Source organism: Porites lutea, chromosome 11 (genome assembly GCF_958299795.1).
Source record: "Porites lutea chromosome 11, jaPorLute2.1, whole genome shotgun sequence".
Lineage (NCBI taxonomy): Eukaryota > Metazoa > Cnidaria > Anthozoa > Scleractinia > Poritidae > Porites > Porites lutea.
In genome coordinates, this window is record NC_133211.1 from 21,994,157 (window position 1) to 22,014,982 (window position 20,826).

At 37.8% G+C, this 20,826-nt stretch overlaps 1 protein-coding gene and 1 long non-coding RNA gene across 5 annotated transcripts in view; one reads left to right on the top strand and one right to left on the bottom strand.

Annotated features, from left to right (window-relative positions):
- The window catches only part of LOC140952829 (uncharacterized), a 36,091-nt gene that overhangs the window by 14,984 nt on the left and 281 nt on the right, over positions 1–20,826 (bottom strand). For 2 of the 4 annotated variants that reach the window (XM_073402283.1, XM_073402285.1), the window contains exons 2-4: positions 15,020–15,121; positions 14,520–14,642; positions 14,160–14,282 (exon numbers count right to left, since the gene is read on the bottom strand). In XM_073402283.1, the coding sequence (XP_073258384.1) occupies positions 14,160–14,282; positions 14,520–14,642; positions 15,020–15,121 (348 nt within the window). Of the gene's footprint in view, positions 1–12,283; positions 13,312–14,159; positions 14,283–14,519; positions 14,643–15,019; positions 15,122–20,826 lie in introns of those variants that run through there. The other 2 variants (XM_073402282.1, XM_073402284.1) reach the window with 2 other exon arrangements.
- LOC140952831 (uncharacterized) lies at positions 15,301–19,306 on the top strand. The gene is made up of 3 exons (XR_012167400.1): positions 15,301–15,779; positions 16,963–17,004; positions 17,820–19,306. It is a non-coding gene; the product is annotated as an uncharacterized lncRNA (long non-coding RNA).

Consider the following 20,826-nt stretch of genomic DNA (forward strand, 5'->3'; position numbering starts at 1 on the left):
CATTTGATTACACATACTAATGTTTGACAGATGTTATTAGTGCCGGCTCTTTTATCGAAAAACTCAAGATTTGTTAAAAATACAACGACAAAAAACGGTTATCAAGCGGGTTTTCTCTCAGTCGTTGCTTCTAAATGAAAGTACATAATTATGTATACGACATTGAGGTCTGAAATGTATGAATCTACCACACTATAACGGAAAAATTGAGGACATCGTACGGGGTTATTGTTAAAGAGTATCGTATATCAGTACATTAAAGGCCAGTAAAGGGATCCCAAAGTGAGGTCAGTATATCTCACTATAAGGCATGCTATACATCCAGCATTTAATTATTTGGTTTTAATCACCTAAGATGACGTATAATGAAATTAGCTCAGAATATCGTTTAACTTTAACACTTCACCAAATTCTTGTAGATTAAGCGTTATTTCAACGCTGAAAAATTCAAAAGCAGCAACTGAATGCTGGTTTGGTTATCTAAATTCCTACCAAAATTTTATTTTACTTTCTACCAGACTGTATTATTCTATCCTCGCTGACTTTCAATTCTATCCTTTTTCTCATAAAGCCTTTACACACATGGATGGAGTTGCTGTTTTGTTTTGATCACCTAAGATGACGCAATGAAATAATCTGTGAAATTTTAATAACGTTGTGGGTGCAGTCCTTTGTATTCAATTTAATAAAACATATGATTATGGATGAAAACTATTGAGTCTATAACGATAAAGTTTAGTTTCTAAAATTTGCTAAGTAAAATGTCCACTTAAGGCAGTTTGCGTAAGTTTCCATTTCTGAATCTGATATCTGCTCCCCCTAAATTCAATATAAAGTGGATGCTTATTTTGTTAATTAATCTCGCTGAAATGAACGTAGGTATTCTTTAACTTTTTTCGTAAATTTTTTTTATTAAAAGGCCTTCAGATTGAACCAGAAGTTACAAACGCAGGAATGTCTGAGAAAATTTGCATCTGATGAGTGTTCTTAACAACCTGAAAGAAAAAGGGCAAAAAAAGACACTAAAAAAAGACGAACAAATTCGCTATTGAAGATTAAGGTAGGAGTCTTTACCATTAGTAAATTTTAAGGATACGAAAACGAGCTGCACTTACACTTTTATCTGCCTTTTTGCAGCTCTGCAAAATCAAAAGCATTTTTTGGTGGGTTGAAAAAAGTACTTGAAATTAAAATGAATTTAGCCTTTTTTAAAATTTATAAACCTAAAAATGGAGTACCTTCTAGGGCCACTAGCCCAATATGGTCCCATAGGTTCTCAAAAGTCCTGCGTTAACTCTATCACGGAATTTTCAATATTTTTTTGTTCTTCTCCTTAACGCGCAAAATGTTTCACTTTTTTTAGTTTGCAGGATGAGTTACTATTTCGTATCACAGTAGCAGAGAGTGGTTTTTTTTGTTTTTGCAATTATAGTAATCAAGCTCGGCAGTGCCCTCAAAGGTAACATCTATACCACCTGTGTGTGGCACACAAATTTTACAAATTTTGCAATATTTTTATTTCGTAGCTACAACGATCTTGCACAAATGCATTTCTCTTAACCTTTTGTCCATGCTGATAAATGCAAGATCGATGAATCTACAAAACGTGAATTTGGTTTAAAACTAGATTAAAACTCACATTACTCCCCCAGTGAAGACAAAAAAAGTTCCAGAGTATTCTTATTAAGCTCTTTTTAGCAAGGGTGGGTTGGATAAATGGTAAAAAAAGCTTTAAATCTACGAGGAAGGTATTCTTGTGAGATCATCCAGTAAACTACTGTAAGACTGGTTACTTCATATATTTCAAAAAGGAATGATGAATAGACGGGTAAAGAAAAGACATAAGACGTTGATGGACAGATCTCTCTGAAGATGCTGACGTGATAACGACCCCATGGCAGATAAAAGCGCCTTCGCTTAAACAGTTGTCAGTAAAATTGCGTAGTATTGTCTTAATGGACATTTCGAGAAGTTTAGAATTGTGCAGATAAAATACTTATTAAGAGCCCGGGAATGCATGTTATCTGATTTTTGTCAAGAGAGGCTTATCCCCTTATCTTATGGAAACAACACTCAGCAGATTCAAGTGAGGTTTTCCTACTGTTTTTTTGTTCTCGCATAATTATAAGATGAATTTAGATATAATGCAATCGAGTTTCTGCTTACAGTCAGCGTTATTGCAACCTCGTTATTTTTTCTTTCTTTTTTTCAGAAAAGGATGGTGAAGAAACTCATGAAGAGAAAGAAGCACAAGAAGCGTTTATCCTAGCCTGCGAACACATCCGTTTCTCCTCGCTCTTCGCCGCTGGGGACGTTTCGCGCAGAGGTTCCTCCGCGCGAAACGTTCACAGTTTTATCTATCAGCTAGAAGAACTACGTTCTAGGGTATAATACCTTTACAGAAATTTAATGGTGTAAAAAAGTAAAAAGGAATACGTTAATTGTAACAATATTGTTTCCTTCCTTTATATGACTCACTTGATACGATTTAACCCTCTAATAAAAAAGATGATTAAAAAGTTACTTCGTCAATCAGCGAGTCCCACTGAGAAGCGCCTTTTATCTCTACAGTTAAAAAGTTCATAATCTTTACCAGCATTTGCACTATAGATTTAGTTGTCACCAAAATGTATGATATTTGTTGATGACTGTATTCTGGTTAATGCCCGCTACAAAACATCTCGTTAATACGGTTGTATTCTTAACTAGTCCTTGTTATTTGACGATACACTTACTTAGAAATATATTTGGTCATTGATTTGCTGAAAGTGCACCTGAAACTTTAATTTAGTCACTTATTTTGCAACGTCCTGTCAATTTCGGAGCCCGCTTTTAGCGCTACTCAATAAATACTAACCAATTTGAGAAGCCATGCATCCATTCCAGTATTCAATGACGTGAAGGTGAATATTAAGTAGACTACGCGCTTGCTTACTTGACGAGTGAACTGGCTTTAAAAACGGTTTTAATCTAGTTCGTTTCCCAGGTGGTCAGTATTTAAGAGTTAGTCTTTTTGAGGTTTCAGACGTTATATTGAAAGACAATTTTCTAATACCTTCATGTCTTGAAAACTGCTTACGTTCAGCGTAACTTTTAATATTCAACTGCTAAGCTTGAGCACATTCTATTTTTGGCTCCACTGAGCAACTACTTCGTTGATATGAACCTGAAGGAGTAGCATTTTGAGGTTATATAAAGGGCCATTTCTCGTCGGGCCATGGGGCTGCACTGAGCTTACGGCCAGTCAGGTGGAAATAACAAGATGCACACAAATACCTCAATTAAAGGACAAGTACGTAATCATTATATTGAATAAACCTTTATGTGGGTTTTGCAAGTTTTGATAAAAAGACGAATAATCAATTGCACCGCTGGAAAGAGCGCCTTAAAATTGGGAAACTGTGATACCTTGAAAGCGAGCGAAGATATATTGCTTCACAAAGTCACTAAATTTTACAGACTTCTGTTTGGTGAGTCGAGGGGGGCGTGGGTGGGTTGGTACGAACTTGGTCCCCCATACAAACGTCTGTAAAATTCGACGACTGTGTGGGGCCGAATATTCGTTAGTTTCAACAAATCAAGTTTCAAACTTGACATCTTTACTAATTTTAACGCTATATACCTTTCTTTTGACCCGTTTTGACGAATTTTCGCGCACTGGTCCAATGGAAAGGTCTATTAAATATAACTTTTTTTTACCTATTGTAATTGTCTTTAACATAAAGAACATGTGGAGAAGACTCATCCTTTTACCGGACTGATTTGCCGTTAAATATCTGCTAGATGTTTTTGTTATCATTATGTTCGTAAATGAAGGAATTTGTATTCCTTTTTTTAACTGAGCCGTTTCCATGTTCAGCCATTTAAAGGGTTAATTATTTTTAATATTGCCTGCGCGAGTAACTGAGTTTTCATTTCATGTATGATTTCAAGGAAAAATGATTATTAACTAAATGAAATTGGATTTTCAATAATGGTTTCCCAATCCACGGTAACGATAGAACAGTAATGATAATCTACGATCACGATGATTAGTTTTTGAACATCTCCATACACTGACGTGTTCGCCTCATTTTTTCATTTAAAAATGATGATCCTTTCACAGTTCCATGATCATTTATGTTGTACATCTTAACTCAAGGGGGCCAAACTGAAAGCGTTAGTTTTATGAGGTTTCAGACGTTATATTGAAATACAGTTTTCTAATACCTTTACGTCTGAAACAAAAAGTGGGCACTTGAAAAACTGCTTACGTTCAACGTAATCTTATCCGATTGCTAATGGCCTGAATATGCGTTAGATAAGATATTATTAAAAGTGTATACAGCTGAGAGGAGCTTCTACGACAGAAGTACTCAAAATAGCTTGTTGTTATGCCATCTTCCCTAAACGGAAGTTTATTCCAGTCTATGCTGGCCTCCAACACGTAAAACTATATAATGTAACCTGTAACGTTTATTTCATGGTCAGCTTACTTAGAGATAACGATGGGTCGCGTGAGTAACAAAGTGAAAGGTCAAGTTTATATGGTTTGTAAAGAAATGAGACGACATTTTCTCGCAAAATGATCTTGAAGAACTTTTTAGGGAAAATTGTAAAAAAAAGTGCCGTGTCATTTTCTTTTTGACGCTTGCTTAAATTAAATTAGCTCACCCAACGATCACAAATTGACTGAAATATCAAAATAACCTCTTCAAATCAGTTGTCAAAGAACAAAAGAGAAATAAGAGAAGCCTGAACTGAAGGAGGGTGCCTCTTTAACTTCTAAACGTTTACCAACCGAAAATCATAAGCCATTTATATTTGACTGAAAAGAAGCGCTAAGGACAAGTTTCAGGTATCCAGTCAGACCGAAAATAAAAAATTTATTAATTTTTTTTCAATTCACTCCTATAGCTACTTTATATGCTGGCGTTTTCCCTCACTTTGGTGCCTAAGATTTTTAATAAAGTCAGGCTCACATTTCAGTTTCCAGCGTATTTTAGGCGAGCGTTACGCAATGCCAATTGAATGCCATATATGATAAGAACATTTATCATTTCACAAAACTTTTAGATTTTCGCAGCCTCGACAATTAAGTTTTTCAGGCGTAGTTAATCAATAAACCAAAAATCGATGAAAATCGTTAGTACTCGATATCAATCTTGGATGGGTATCAATTTCCGATAGAAATCTTCAATAATTGATTTATCAATTTTTTTATCGATTACTATCGATTATTATCGGAAAAGTATGTCAATCGGTAGACTGTTCAACATTAAGACGATGTTGTCTGTTGTCTGTCTGTGTATTTCGTGATAGTATGCAGTTCTTTAATTGATAAAATACGAAAAGAACAAAATCAGTGTTCTTGTGATTTCAATGTGACGCTTTTTAAAAGAAAGGAATGTAAGAATATAATAAATCGTAACTAAAAGTATACCAGAAATAAAAAGTTCGGTGGCACAACAGTAATCAGAAAGAAAGTCCATCCTAGGCCATCTGTCACGTTTCGGCTTTTTTAACAGAGAAGAAGTTGCAGACACGATTGCCAAGCAAAAGACTGAGAAAGCAAAGATCATTACAGTACAAAGAAGAGGGTATAAAAATGTACATGTGTCCCAAGTGTTCAAAACGCGCATTTTAAAAAGGTATAGTGTATTAGTATTGATCCTTTAACCTCCTTGGCCTGCGAGCAAGCTCTGCTCTTTGGGCGAGCGAAGCGAGTCTCGCGAGAACGCGCAAGCGAGCGGCGAAGCCTTTCCTCGGCCCCTCGCTCGCGCGTTTTCGAGAAGCTCGCTTTTCTCGCCAAAATAGGAGAGCTTGCTCGCAGGCTATAACCTCCTGGGCTCAAACGGAAAAAATGCCTGCCTACGCCCCTGACTCTGGCTTTTTGACATATCAATGAAAACAATCAAAACAGCCAAAAGCGTTTGTAGCCTCAATGCCCCATCTTTTTGGTCTAAATGGGTATGTGCCGTCTGAACAAGATATGGTTTTCAGGGTCTTTGAGTCTTAAGAGTGTGTCCATGAGAGAACCAGGCAGGAGGTGATAATGCTCAAATCACGGATTTCGCTCAAACTTGGCATAATTGATAAGTGTGGTGAGATATTAACCTCGACAAAAAATAAGGTCGCAATATTAAATTCCCTGTGATTGACAGAGACCCCCCCTAAAAACGACAAAATCTACTCATTTTTGCATAATTAATTAGCTGACTTTGGTTTGGCTGTTCAACAAGAAGAAAAGACAACTTCAAATCTAATCAACTTTATCATCTTCTATGTTTATCAAACTTAATGCTCAGTAATTTATTTTTACTCTCTAGTTCGATCTTTTCCTATTATTTAGCCTAAAGTAAGGACATCTTCTCACTGTTTTGACCAAACCCTAAATTTAAGGTATTTCAGTGGCTAACATCTCCCATGAGCAACAACCTATGTACTTAATTCTCAAATATTCTTTGAAAGACATCTTTAAGGTTATCAAATCAATCATAAAAGATTTGGGCAATCTCATACTTTATCAATAATGACGTATTATATACATCTGACTTGCCGCTTATTTGTCATTTGACCAAAATTGGAAGAAACGTAACATTCGTTTTCATTCATTTTCATCGATTTTAGGTTTATTGATTAACTACGCCTGAAAACAAAAATAGCACAAAGTTGGCAAGAAGTCACAAATCAGATGCGTCATTATCGATACTAATAGCGGAATTGTTAGAACGTGTCACCTGAGGCATGTTTTCTGTGTTATTTATGGACGTTTGATGGATATTTTATGGAACGCTTGGTAAACACAAGGAGCAAAAGATTTAGTTCAAAACTTCGATCGGTCCAACTTGTAGGTGAAACAAGACCCAACAAGGATAAAAGAGAGTGAATAAATGTTACATACACGTCTCTCAGGTGCTTTAGTCCAGATTTGCTGCTCCAGTTTCGTCTGGTCCTTTGTGACGTTACTTCGTGACGAGGTAATGAAATCGAAACATCTTGAAACATTGCAGAATTAAAAGTGTCGGCTTTTCACCAAACATTCGAAGTCTTTGAAATAAGTTGTAGTCAGAAAGAACAAAATCATTCGTAAAGGACAAGAAGGATCACTGACAATCCGTCTATATCTACAGAAAACAACCACCTGCTCGAACACCCTCCATCTTTGACTTTATGCACCTATCAATGTAAACCCCGTGGGGGGGGGGGGGGGGGGGAGTGCGGGCAAGGGGTGGGGATTTGACAAATTTTAAAATTTTTCGATCAAATTCCCTAGGGTGGGAAACGAAAGGTCAATCAAAAGTGTCAAAAAAGCCCCCACCCAAGGGGAAAAAATCCAAACAAACAATGCTATAATACTATATAAAACGAATAAAAGAACATTTCAAACACGTTGTTACTTCTTTTATTTACGGTTATCGGAAGCTCCATTAAATTACTCGCTGTAATTAAGTATTTTCTCTCCACTAGTATATCTTATCTTGAACAACAAAATCACTCCAGGAAGATTGACCGTGCTATATAATATTAATAAAACGTAAAATGCTTTATAACATCTGCTCAACATGTCGGAACAGGTCGGATCAGCGACCCATAAAAAATCCTCTGACTTTCATGGTGGAATTCGATTTCAATCGAGTTTTACAATCAGATGGGAACTTGAAGATAAAACAAACATTGTCTGTTTAGATGACAGTTTAAAGTATCGGATTATGGCGATTAAAACAAATGAAAACTTCATACCTTTCTCCAACAACGTGACTTTCAGGAAGCCTCGAGGGACGGATTTGGTAACTGCTTCTGAATTGATACCAGGCTTCTGTCGGTCAAAGTCAAATGGCCCGACCCCGGGGTCGCTTCACACGATCAAAAGCCCGACAGCGGGGATAGTCCTAGGCATCAAATCCCCTCCCCCCCCCCCCCCCCCCATGGGATTTACATTGATAGGTGCATTAGACTCTGCCAAAAAGATGGAATCTGTGACGCCGGACTACCGGACTACCGGACTCCGGAATGCGGAATACGCTATCTATTGTTTGTACGCGCCAATATCCTGTTATAACTGGTGTGTTGAAAATAGGTTGTGAAAGTCGTGTTACTTGAAATTTTGAGTTTATTCGATGTTGACATTAATTTTTAAATGAAATAAAGGGAGATGTAAAGAATCAACCATAAGAGGACACAGAAAAAGTCTGAGCCCCAGATGGGATTCGAAATCACGACCCTCCGTGTTCTAGATCTAGAACACGAAGGGTCGTGGGTTCGAATCCCATCTGGGGCTCAGATTTTTTCTGTGTCCTCTTATGGTTGATTCTTTACATCTCCCTTTATTTCATTTAAATATTAATATCAGTGGCATAGGTTGGTTGACATTAATTACCATGATAATAATGGTCCATAATAGCCCTTTTTGTAGTCAGACCGTGCCGTGCAATTTTTAGACAATTAATGACTTGCCACTGGGTATAATTACTTAGTAATACTTACTTGTATTTTAATCCTCGTAGTCTTACAACTATACAGGTTGGTATCTGTATCTGGGTATATTATTGACTACAAAAATATAATAATAACCGTTTATAAACGTGTTGAGGAAAAACTTCTGAGGAATACAAAAGACCCAAAAGGGGGCACTAATACATTGCAAAAAAAGTCGGCTAGACTTCTTTGGCTATAAGGAAGGTGTAAAGGAACAGTTTCTTGAACACAGACTAATACACTATATTCACTTCTCATTTAAGCTGTCATTTGCGGATTCATACAGTAGATTAAGTTCTCTTAACGGACACTCTCGTGTATAGCGAATAGCTCTACTTACGACCGATTTTTACATTCCCGTAGGCGGCCGCGGACACTTAAAGGGTTTACCGGCGAATTAGATATTAGCTTTGATTTAAAACTCTCCTAAGCAGACACTCGAGAGAAATCTTATCCGCCTCTAAATGCTGTTTTTTTTTTTTCATATCATGTCCACAGTCATATGGCTGTTTGTCACTGTTACGAACTGGCATTCTTATATATCCGTTTCAGAGTTACCGTTTTTTCACATACTCGTCCGGTTACACTTGAAAATACAAACTGAATTGTATGCTTTTACCTAAATTACAACAAGGCAAGAACATCAGCGTAACCATACACTAAAAAACAGTTTTTTGCTATTACCAGTGTTAATTTGTAGCTGGGAGGAGCTTCCGTAAGCGGCTATCTAACCTTTACACCACTTTTAAAGTGCCTGAATTCCACTTGCATAACTATGCTGCATATGAGATTCATTCTTGTAAGCGGCCAGATCCAGTTAAGGACACCTTTTTCTCGTCCCGAGGGAGCCCTCGTACGAGAGCTTCCACTGTATTACAATTTTAGGATTTCTCTTACATTTTAACAAATTTTCGCTTAACGAGGCAAAGTCGAACCTACATGCGACCACCCAACCTAAGTGACCACTTCCCAATAAGCGATCACTTATTCAACACACCAAATATATTATCAAGTCGAAGCGCTTGTAGTTGGAACCTCCTGTAAACGAACACATCCACATCCAGTAAGCGACCGCGACCACTTTTTACCATGACAGTCTGATTGAGAATTTTCCTGGATGCAATGGTCTGATCTCTGCGTTCCCTGTATGTCCTAAGCTACTCGGAGTATGAGAGGAACTTTAGCTTAGAAACAAATTAGATTTATCTATAGTATATTGTAACTTAAAAATTGCATGCAGTACATTCACTCCAAAAAGTAGATGTGTCCGCACTTTTCCTCGTTAAAGACCTCCTGCAGTTCGACTCTCGTAAAACCCAAATTTTCCTTGGGCAGGCCCCATGGGCATTATTTACTGGGTGTCTTCCGACCACGCACGGACCGGAACATCAAATGTCTGTAACTTAATTGTTGTGTCTGTCCATAATTCAACATCTGCCTGCCTCAGCACGGCACACGGCTGGGCACTAAACTGGTTTTGGTGCCCAAGAGTACGCAAAAAGGCCCTTCCGAGATCGATGTCTAGGATGAGAAAATTGACCTTACCTGGGTAGGGTGAGAAATTTGAAATCGAAGTATTCCAGTTGAAGTATCTCTCGGAGGGAATGTGGGAAGGGTGTTAAACATATGGAAGCGGTTGTTTGAGAAAAATATCTAACTCAATGTGAAAGTGTGGCGTATTTTGAATTCTACTTGGGAACATTAGTGCCACAGTTAGGCTTTATAAGACCCCCCAAAAGACCGTGCGAGATAAAAAAAATTCACTGTTTATGACGGTCAAATCTGGTGTCGGCAGGGTAGGGCATTTGTACGCAATTTGGACACTCCCCCGGGGAGAAGGGACTCCAGTATGAAAAAAAAATGGAATTCTTGTCGCAAGCCAATCTGGACGTGTCTCACGCTTTATTTGTCTCTTTGAACTGGTCTGCACCAACATCCGGCTTCACTTCGCTGCTATTTCACATGCAACTAAAATAGAAAAAATAGTTCTTTCCAAAACACGAAGACAAAACGACTTCTATCTCCGAGTTTGAGAAGACATGGGATCATTTATAATCATGGTCTGAATAAAGTTGCCAATAGATTTGGAATTCTAAATTATTTATTAGCATAAAATAACAATAAAATAATCTCAGAGAATGTCGGAAAGTCATTTTGTTCACTGAACTCTGGCTCCTGGCTCCTGGTTCCTGACTCCCGATACGATGTTTCCGTATGGTGGCAACCGCTGCTTAAAAATGCCGGCTCCATTTAATGTCAAAGATGTCGGACGTTTGCAACATGTGAATTGAGCTACAACAGTGGCAGAAATAGTTCTTTCAATGGGTTAAGAATCGGCTTTCTACCTTTCGTATTGTTTTGTCCTAAAACAACTTGATTTGGATTTTGGTGCGTAAACTGATGGCTAAGGAATTTTAGTCGTACAGCGAGTCACGACGCTGAACTACGCTGAACTGGACATCGAAGGTGGCATGAAGAACAAATCAAAGCGGGCACAAACTAGCAGTTGAGGCATCTAACAGATACGTATATGGATATTATTGATCGCTTATATTGTTTTTAGGGCGAAATTGTTAAAGTAAATAGAACTTTGAATTAAATCTTTGTATGCTGTTTTTACTTGAAAAGATCGCGTATATAGCTATCAAAAATCATCGCTAGCGTTTCATGCACAACAATTTTTATGATTTTACTCTTATTAATGTTAAATCGTTGTCTGATGAGTTTTTTTGTTCGATTTCTCCTCATTCAAAGGCAAACACACGAATATTGTGCGGGCCTGAATTTTGATGAAATATGCAAAAGTTGTTCAGTCACATGAACAGTTTATGTCAACACATGGAAGAAAGTGAATTGCCCAAACTTTTTATGATCTTTTTCTCAACTTAAGTGATGGCTTTAACTACTCATGCAAAAGTTATAAAGATAAGCGGTTGCTCATCAGAGATATTTGGAATAAAATACCCTAATTTTACGTCTTACTCAAAACTTGGAAATGATGACCCAACTTAAGGGGGCTAAGAGGGGGGAAATCGAATCGGCGACTTTAAACAGTTTATTGTGCTTAAAGTCTTATGATGTCAGATTATCTCTCAGTGCATTTAAGTTCCAGGTGCCTTTTCTGTTTGTTGCACTGGCATCGTAAAGTTAGCTAATTAATTATGCATAAACGGGCAAAATGGCGATTTTTACAGGGGGAGCCCGGATCTCCCAGGGAATTTAATATTTTGACCTGACATTCTGTCACATAAGCTAACTCCTGATACCTAACATTTGTGCCAAGTTTGAGCGAAATCGGTGATTTGAGCATTATCACCCCCTGCCTGGTTCTGCCTGGTTTTCTCATGGACACACTCTTAAAAAGGGAACACAATTTCTGTTTTTGGAGTCTTGAACAGGCCGTATCCTTTTTGGACCAAAACCCTCTAAAAGAGTGTGAAGGTTGGCTGTAAGAGGTCTTCATTTGTGATATCAAGACCTTTTTCACAAAAAAAATTCCATGATGGCATTTAAAACATTATTTTATTTTGCCATACGAAAAGAAATGAATCCGGGTCATAAAATAAGGAGCTTGTCTTAAAAGAGTCGCGAAATGAACGATTTTTGTGGATATCTTAAACAGGGTTAGGCCTTGATGGCTTCGGTGGTACATTAACATCCCTTGAATGTCCCCCAGGGAATCACCATATCGAAATACTTCTTTTTTTTCCAGTAATTTTGAGAGAACTAAAATTTGTTTGAACAAGAATAATCACAACGCCATATCTTTTTACTTATCAAGCAAGGAAATTTTATTGACAACCAAACGAAAATTCGAGAAAAGATTAACTTGGTATCAGGTCATCCGATTTGCTTTACTTATTTGCGTTTTCTTTGCTCTCGGATCAGTAATGTTCTAACCGCGTCGACGGCATGAGGCATACTTAAGTACAACATGCGTGGGCCGATAACAGCACTTATGGGTCCGTGGGTTGTAGTAGGCAAAACCGCATCTCAGTCGAGGACGGCAGGGGACAAACCTGGAGATCACTCTACGGTTACAGCACTTTTGGGTCCGTGGGTTGTAGTAGGCAAAACCGCATCTCAGTCGCGGACGGCAGGGAACAAACCTGGAGATCACTCTACGGTTACAGCACTTTTGGGTCCGTGGGTTGTAGTAGGCAAAACCGCATCTCAGTCGCGGATGGCAAGGGACAAACCTGGAGATCACTCTACGGTTACAGCACTTTTGGGTCCGTGGGTTGTAGTAGGCAAAACCGCATCTCAGTCGCGGACGGCAGGGGACAAACCTGGAGATCACTCTACGGTTACAGCACTTTTGGGTCCGTGGGTTGTAGTAGGCAAAACCGCATCTCAGTCGAGGACGGCAAGGGAGAAACCTGGAGATCACTCTACGGTTACAGCACTTTTGGGTCCGCGGGTTGTAGAAGGCAAAACCGCATCTCAGTCGAGGACGGCAGGGGAGAAACTTGGAGATCACTCTACGGTTACAGCACTTTTGGGTCCGTGGGTTGTAGTAGGCTAAACCGCATCTCGGTCGAGGACGGCAAGGGAGAAACCTGGAGATCACTCTACGGTTACAGCACTTTTGGGTCCGTGGGTTGTAGAAGGCAAAACCGCATCTCAGTCGAGGACGGCAGGGGAGAAACTTGGAGATCACTCTACGGTTACAGCACTTTTGGGTCCGTGGGTTGTAGAAGGCTAAGCCGCATCTCGGTCGAGGACGGCAGGGGACAAACTTGGATATTTTACGTCCGAAACAGCACTTTTGGGTGATTCGGTTGTATATACCACAGCGTGACGCAACCGGCGTGTTGCTTTTTAGCAGATTTTCATCGGCTTCCTCGCTGGATTCTGTGAAGAAATGGGGTCAATTGAAAAAAGCAAAATTCGAAAGCAGTTAATTTTTTGCACCACGTACATGTACATAGCGGGTGGTAGCAACAAAAAAGATTAAAGTCGAAAGCAAAACATAAAGAAATCTTAAACCCATAAGGTCTATGATGTCTTTTGTAATAGGAAAGAGTATTGGCTATACAATCTGGCTCTTCTAGTCACTATATATACTGAATAAAGAAGATTTTTTTTCAAAATCGAAACTTAACAGCAAATTTAACTCATTTGGCCGAATCTTATCTCATAATTGAAATGTTTAAACCATATACAATGTAAGGTCATGACACCTCTTTAGTACAAACTCAGAGTAAATAAAAGCCGTTGATTTAAGTTGCCGTTCCTCAAATAATAGCCGTCCCTCGATTATACGCCTCCCTCAGTCGAACAATCGCCCCCCTTGAACGGAAATGTTTAAAATAATCGTCTCCCTCGAATAATCATCCCCCCCCCTGTCAAGTGTAAGTGCAATGTGATCCAGCAAAACTGATCAGTAACGATTCAAGCTATGATAATTAATCAAGGAACTAAATTTGGAACACTTCAAAAGCCTATGTTCAATTAATTTGATGTGATTATTTTTTTATTTAATGGGATGGTAAAACAAAATACTTCCAGTGAGCAATATTTGAAATAATCACCTCCCTCAAATAATCGCCTTCCCTCGAATAATCGCCCCCTTTTTGTGCGGAAAAAGAAATAATCGGCCCCGGCTATTATTCGAGGAAATACGGTACCCACAAAATGTACCTCAAGGTATGTACGTTAGGTAATGAAGCGTACTGAGGACAACTACTCTTCTAACTTACCCATGAGGGGGCTGTTTTCGTCATCAGCGTCAGCAGCTTGTTCTTCCTCATAATCTTCTTCATCCTGTCCTGCTTCGTCCTCCTTTTCTTCGTCATAAACTTCTTCATCTTCATCCTGGGCTTCTGTAAATGGGTCATCAGTAAACAGGTAATAAAATCATAAGAGAGCTATTTCAACTCAGAAAAATGCACACATTAAAAAGGCATGACATCTCTTCAGTGTATAAATATATATCAGCAAACTCAGAGTAAATAAAAGCCATTATTGTTTTGTTTGATTTGAATTGCCCACAAAATGTACGGCAAGGTATGTACGGTAGGTAATGAAGCGTACTGAGTACAACTACTCTTCTGACCTACCCATGAGAGGGCTGTTTTCGTCATCAGCGTCAGCAGCTTGTTCTTCCGTATAATCTTCTTCATCCTGTCCTGCTTCGTCCTCCTCTTCTTCGTCATAAACTTCTTCATCTTCATCCTCGGCTTCTGTAAATGGGTTATCAGTAAACAGAGAATAAAATAATAAAAGAGCTTTTTAAACTCCGAAAAACGCACACATTAATTAGGGCACCCCGAATCAAGCCCGTTAAACCTCTTTAGTATATGTGCAGCAAATTCCTGCAAAAACTTCAAACCTGAAATTGAAGGAATAAGACTGGTTCACTAGAGGCATAGAGGAGCCTTTTATGTTCTACAATCGCAACCATCTTTTAATCGAGAAGGGGATACCATCTAATTATTGAGGATCTGGAACAATCTCCTGGGGTCACTGCGAAAGCGCAGTGACTTCACGTACTAAGGAAGTTTTAATTTAGTGGGAACAAATGAAAGTTGAGAATACTGTACTTTCGATCAAATAATACCTGTGAGTAAGTTGTTTTCCTCGTCAGACTCAGCATTTTCCTCGCCAGCTGATTCTTCGTTGAATTGATCTTGTTGTGTTTCCCAATTTTCGTCGTCTGTTTCGGAATGATAGAAAGTAATTAAAACAAAAATTCAACAAACTGAATAAATGATTAATCAATGAACTGATCATACGGGAAAAAACCACCTAACAAGTAGATTTATTGAATTTGTACTGAACAGGAGGGAGGGGCCGTCTCTAGGGTAAACATTGGTTCACTGATCACTGCCAGTGTGACGTCACGTCATACATCGGTGATTTTCAAAATGGCGGGCAAATTCCTTGTTCGTTACGTTGCAAAGGATGTCAATTTTCTGAATGTTTGGATTCATCTTTTGCCTTCTTCAATAAGGCAGAGCTTTTGAAAAATAACATGGAAATATTCGCCATAAGGTTCAGGCGGAAAAAGTTTCAAAAGCAGCAAATGAGGCAAAGAAAGGTACCGCGAAGTGTCTATAAATTGGCACAGTTTGTATGATCGTTTATCGCTTTCGGGCAACGTGCGAGGTGGTGTGGCAATATCCTGATCTCAGAATAGGAGGATTGGTATATGATACATTGAACTTAATGTACGCCGAGTTTCAGCGAGCCAAAGTGCGTAGTTCTTCTCATCAATCCCTTTAAAGTCGATGGAATGAAAAAGTGTGGAGACGACATAAATGTAATCTGCTTACATCAAGTCACTACCTGCTGCAACAGGTTGGCAGTAGAGATCAGTGGTAAGTTTTGAAATTTACTCGTTTACTTCTAACAACAGCAGACTTATATGCATGTTTTGTGCATGAATCAACATCAGGAAAACGTAATTTTTTGAATGGCAAATAGATAGTTCCTGAAATACATACAGGTTATAAAATTAAAGTTCAGGCTCTACAAACGGCTCTCCATATATTAATGCTAGAGGGATAACACTGCTAGGCTAGAATCTATGTGCAATTGCATTGTACAATATTAACTGCAATATTCCATTAAATAATTTTTTATCAGGGGTGCAAGGAATCTCTGTTGTCAAAGTACAAAATATTAAAATCAACAAATTAATACTAATTATTTTTAATTTAAGAACACTATAGAATTATGATAGTGTTGAAGTTTATGTATACAAACAGAAATAGATTTGATGCATCTTTTATGAAGGTTATTGTTTTATGCACTTATTGAAACCAATCTGTGCAACCGTCAATCCCCATTGTTCAGGAAGTACTGTTTCCCCAAATTTTAAAGTGGAAAAATCAATTTCAAGCTTTTTGTAATGGCCATTGGGGGGCAGCCAGTGAGGAACAACACGACATGGTATAAATGGTACACCTTCCTGAATGGCCACCCAAAGACGATGGTTTCCTTCAGTGATATAGGCTCTTCCAGTTGTAAGATCACATGATATAATTATTGGTTCTTGAAAACCATTTTTCAAAATGAAACGTCTTACTTGTTCAAGAAGAACGTGATTATTACCAGCTTTTGGCATGAGAGATCTGTCAAATTCCCTATATTCCCAAAGATCTTGTGTTTTGACCATTTGAAATTCATGGGAATAATCAAATGCATCAGAAATGTAAGATTTGGGCTGCATTGCATGTTTTTCACTTTCTGTGGGTTCATCAAGTGTCACAAAGGACATATCTGTATCAATTAATGGTTGAAATGCTTTTGCACGTGAAAGAGTACTGAGTTTAGTGTGTGAATCATAGGCTGTTTTAGACTCAAATGATTCAGATGAAGGTTTTGTTTTCCAACGAAAGCAAGATCGTAAAATATCTTGACGTTTGTGGCATCTGGTTTTTGAATGGACAGGTAGTTTGTAGGTGCAATTTAAGCTCCTAATGCACTTGACAATCTCTCCATCTACATTTGCACCTTTTTCATCCACAAAGTATAAATTTGGTTCCCTTTTTCTTTCAGCCATATCAACAAGGGCTGGATCATATATACCTGGACAAACCGGTAAGTTTTCAATAGTTTTAAGAATGACACCCAAAGCAGAGTTTAATATGTTTTCTTGAAAAATATTGTGTGGGAGTTCCCCATGGTCAATTTTGTTACCCAAGAATTCTACTGTAAATGGACTAAAATCCTTTGAAGGAAATGTTTTTATTTCGGAAGGAACAAAAAGGGTTAACTCCTTCCACTTCGTTATTACACCACCTTTTCCGATATTTGGAAGAGAAAAAGTAACCTTCATGGTGTTATCTGTAGTGTGCTGAGTAAATGACACTGTCCATGGAAAAATACATGAAATAACTGTTTGAAAAACTGTATAAACTGGCAGAGGTGATGACTGTACTTCACTGTCATTTTCTGCATCTACTGGTTCGTTTGGAGCAGTTTGTGTCATTATTTCATTCAACACATCTGTAAAAATACCTGCGTTACAGTTTAAAGCATAAGACACAGCAAATTCTCTATCCAAGACCATTTTTTCTGATAGCACAGTGGCTTGTCCTTTAGTTGGATTAATAGTTGTTTCTTCAAAAAACTCATGCTTGTTGCTGTCATTATCTGTCGTTATTGTGGAAATTGAACAACCTTGTTTTTGGTGGAAGATGTTTTGAACTTCTTTGTACTCATGCTCTATTTTAATGGATTTTAAATAGAAAGGCTGACATGACATGCATATGTAGTCTGGAAAAGTTTCATCACAAGGATCTACACTATACAAGTCATTATGTAAATCAGTCTTATTGCCAGTTCTTTCATCCAAAAAATTGCATCCCACTGAAAACGTATTTTTAAAAATATTTATGTGGTGTTTCTTGCAGGGAACATCACTACTCAGGCAAACCTTGTTGCCACATTGTGAACAAGTCACTATACATGGTGTAACTTTCAGGATGCCCAGCTGGGCATCGCTGCATGATCTAGTGGAGCTTTTCCCCTTAGGAGGCTTATGCCCTCTTGCTGATAAACTGCCGTAATGTTTATCACATACCCTAAGATCTTTGAGATTTTCAGGTGTAACATCATCAGGGGCACATTTCAGTTCATACCGCCCAACCATACTATCAAATTTTCTTGATCCTGCCTCATTCTCACATCCCTTCAGACAGCATTGTATACCTCCCATCAATCGCCCATGCATAAAAACTGTTCCTCTTATTTCTTCCAATAGTGAAAAAACAAATAAAGGCTTTCCACAGCATGACAACCAGTACAAATCACTTGTTATTCTGAATTTAGTATTTATTTGAGATCTTAGATCTTTTATTGTGGCATATGGTGCAAAAGTGAGGGTGTGTGGCTTGCCTGTTATATCAACAATTGGAATTGTTGTCATCAACCTTTTAGATCTTATCAACATGCTAAAAAGGAAACCAGGGTGGTGTAATTCAAGCAGTCTGGCACAGGGATAACTTAAAAGTACACCAAATGAGAGATATAAAATTAGAAAAAGGAGTGGCATTTCTGTAAAGGATCTGAAACTGGCATCAAAGGTCTCCCCAAACATAATAATAGTCACAACATATAAACCCAAAAAGAATGAAAATGGGAGTGCAGAAATTATCAGCAAAAAAGTAGCAGTTGCCAAGTAAACAGGATATTGAAGTTCACAGTTTAAAGAACAATTTTTTGTAATACCAAGGTTCAGTAAAAAGCCATGAGAAACAAAAAGGCACACGATCATTAGACAGGAGAAAAAAAGCTGTGATTTTAATCTCCAAAAATATTGTACCAGTGAAAAGTTGAATTCAGGCTTTACATGTAACAAAATTTTGTAAACTGGATCAAGCAAAGATAGAAATAATTTCAAGGTAATAACAGCAGGCAATAGAAGCATTTCTAACAAACAATTTAAAGTTGATCTATACTTAATCATTTGCCTTAAAGAAACCATGCACAATACTTTCCTGTAAAACAAAAACGTCAGTGTAAAAAGAATGGTGGTTAAGGCTAAAAGGGAAACAAGGAAGTTTGAGAGGTTGAAGTTTTGAATTACCTTCACTTTGAAGTGGATAATAAAAAAGGACAAAACAGAGGAGACCAACATTTTTACCACATGCAAAGTTTTACTTTGTAACTCAAAGGAGTGAGGGATTTGTGTCTCCAAAAAAGATGGGGGCTTTGAAGGGATGCAGAGGACACATGGAAGGCTTGAAAGGCCTGGGAAAGATATTGCAACCATTGCAAAAACAATATGGACACGCACAACAGCCATCACAAGATACACAATCTTATGATTGTGAGGACTAAAAAGCCAAGCAATGTCAAAATATAAATCATACAACAAGAAGCCCATTGTCAAATATATATACAATAAAATACTTTTATTCATCATGATGTTTTCTTCTAAAGTAAATAATTTAGATATATATTATATAAATATGATCTTACTTTATTAATTTTCTCACTAAGTAATTTTTCCTTTTTAAAATAATATAACTTCTTAAATTAAGCTATGTACTTTTTATTTAAAATATTTTTTTCTGTCTCTTTTATATGTCTTTAATATTATTATTATTGTTTTTTTCTCAAGTAATAGTCACACTAAATTAATTAAAAGAATAATCTTTTTAAAAGGCAAATACAGAAGCCAACAACACTGCTAACAAGCAACAACAACAATGATACAGGCAAGTAAAATACGGGGAAAAAGCCAACAAAAAACTGCAGACAAATGCAAATAGCAACTTTTTAAATACCAACAATAACAAAACAGAATAAAGCAACCAACAGCTGTAAATTTTCAAAGCAGTAAAGGCCAGCAATTACTTTGATCAACACAGAGGGGCACCAGATTAACCAGCAAACCTTAGACACAAGCAGTAAACAAACAAGCAAACTTAACACACAATGACAGCGTTAAAGTCTGCAAAATTTACCCCAGACAGTCAAGAAGCCAAGAAACCACACGCGATTCAACACAGTATCTTCACATTCAAAAGGATTGATGAGCAAAATGGCTCGTTACATCAACACAAATCAACTATCGTATCAAACTTCTGTTATTAATGAATTAAACCTCCTCTTCTGAGGAGATTTGGTTGGCAATTTAAAGAGAAAACGGCTGACGTTTAGGGTGGATTTATCTAGTTCCGAGTTCAATATGGCGCCAACTCCACTGACCCGAAGTGGATTGGAGTAGAATTTAACACAAACGTGCGGATAAAACAAACACAGCTTTTACACACAAACAATATAAGCAACAAAGCTTGCACACTTACGACAAATTGTTTCACCAACGCTGAACAAAAGCCTGTATTAGCCCTTTCTTTGTTTAAATTCGATGGCTTCTCCACGCTAAACTGATCAAGCGACGCGAAGCTCTGACTCGTTGCTATGTGACGTCACACTGTCATGATGACTCGGTCACAGACAAATACGCGAAAACAATAGAGACGCCTCCTCCCTCCTGGTACTGAACTATTTAAGAGTGATTGAACTTTTGTTCTCACAGTTTAATTTTATAAGGCCCATGCAGAGGCTACATTAGCGAGTCCAATAAAGGACTTTTTTCTGTTCGGAAAATTAAAAGCCGACACGAAGACGCTCGCCAAAACTTTGTGGACAATTTGGTTGGTTTTTTCGATGGAAAAGTCACTTGCTTCTAAGTTCTTATTCATGCTTATTGTCTGGACTATTTGAACAAAAAAGGTTTGCGATGTGTAATTTCTCCGTCAGAGAAAGCAATATTCTTTTTCTTTGAATGTTCAATCTAAACTATAAAAAAAAACCTTGTAACTAAGAGGACACCGGGAATTAATATATGAATAGAAGACCAGGTTGATAATACAGATGAAGTGAATTGCAGTGCCAAGTGTGAGAAATTAT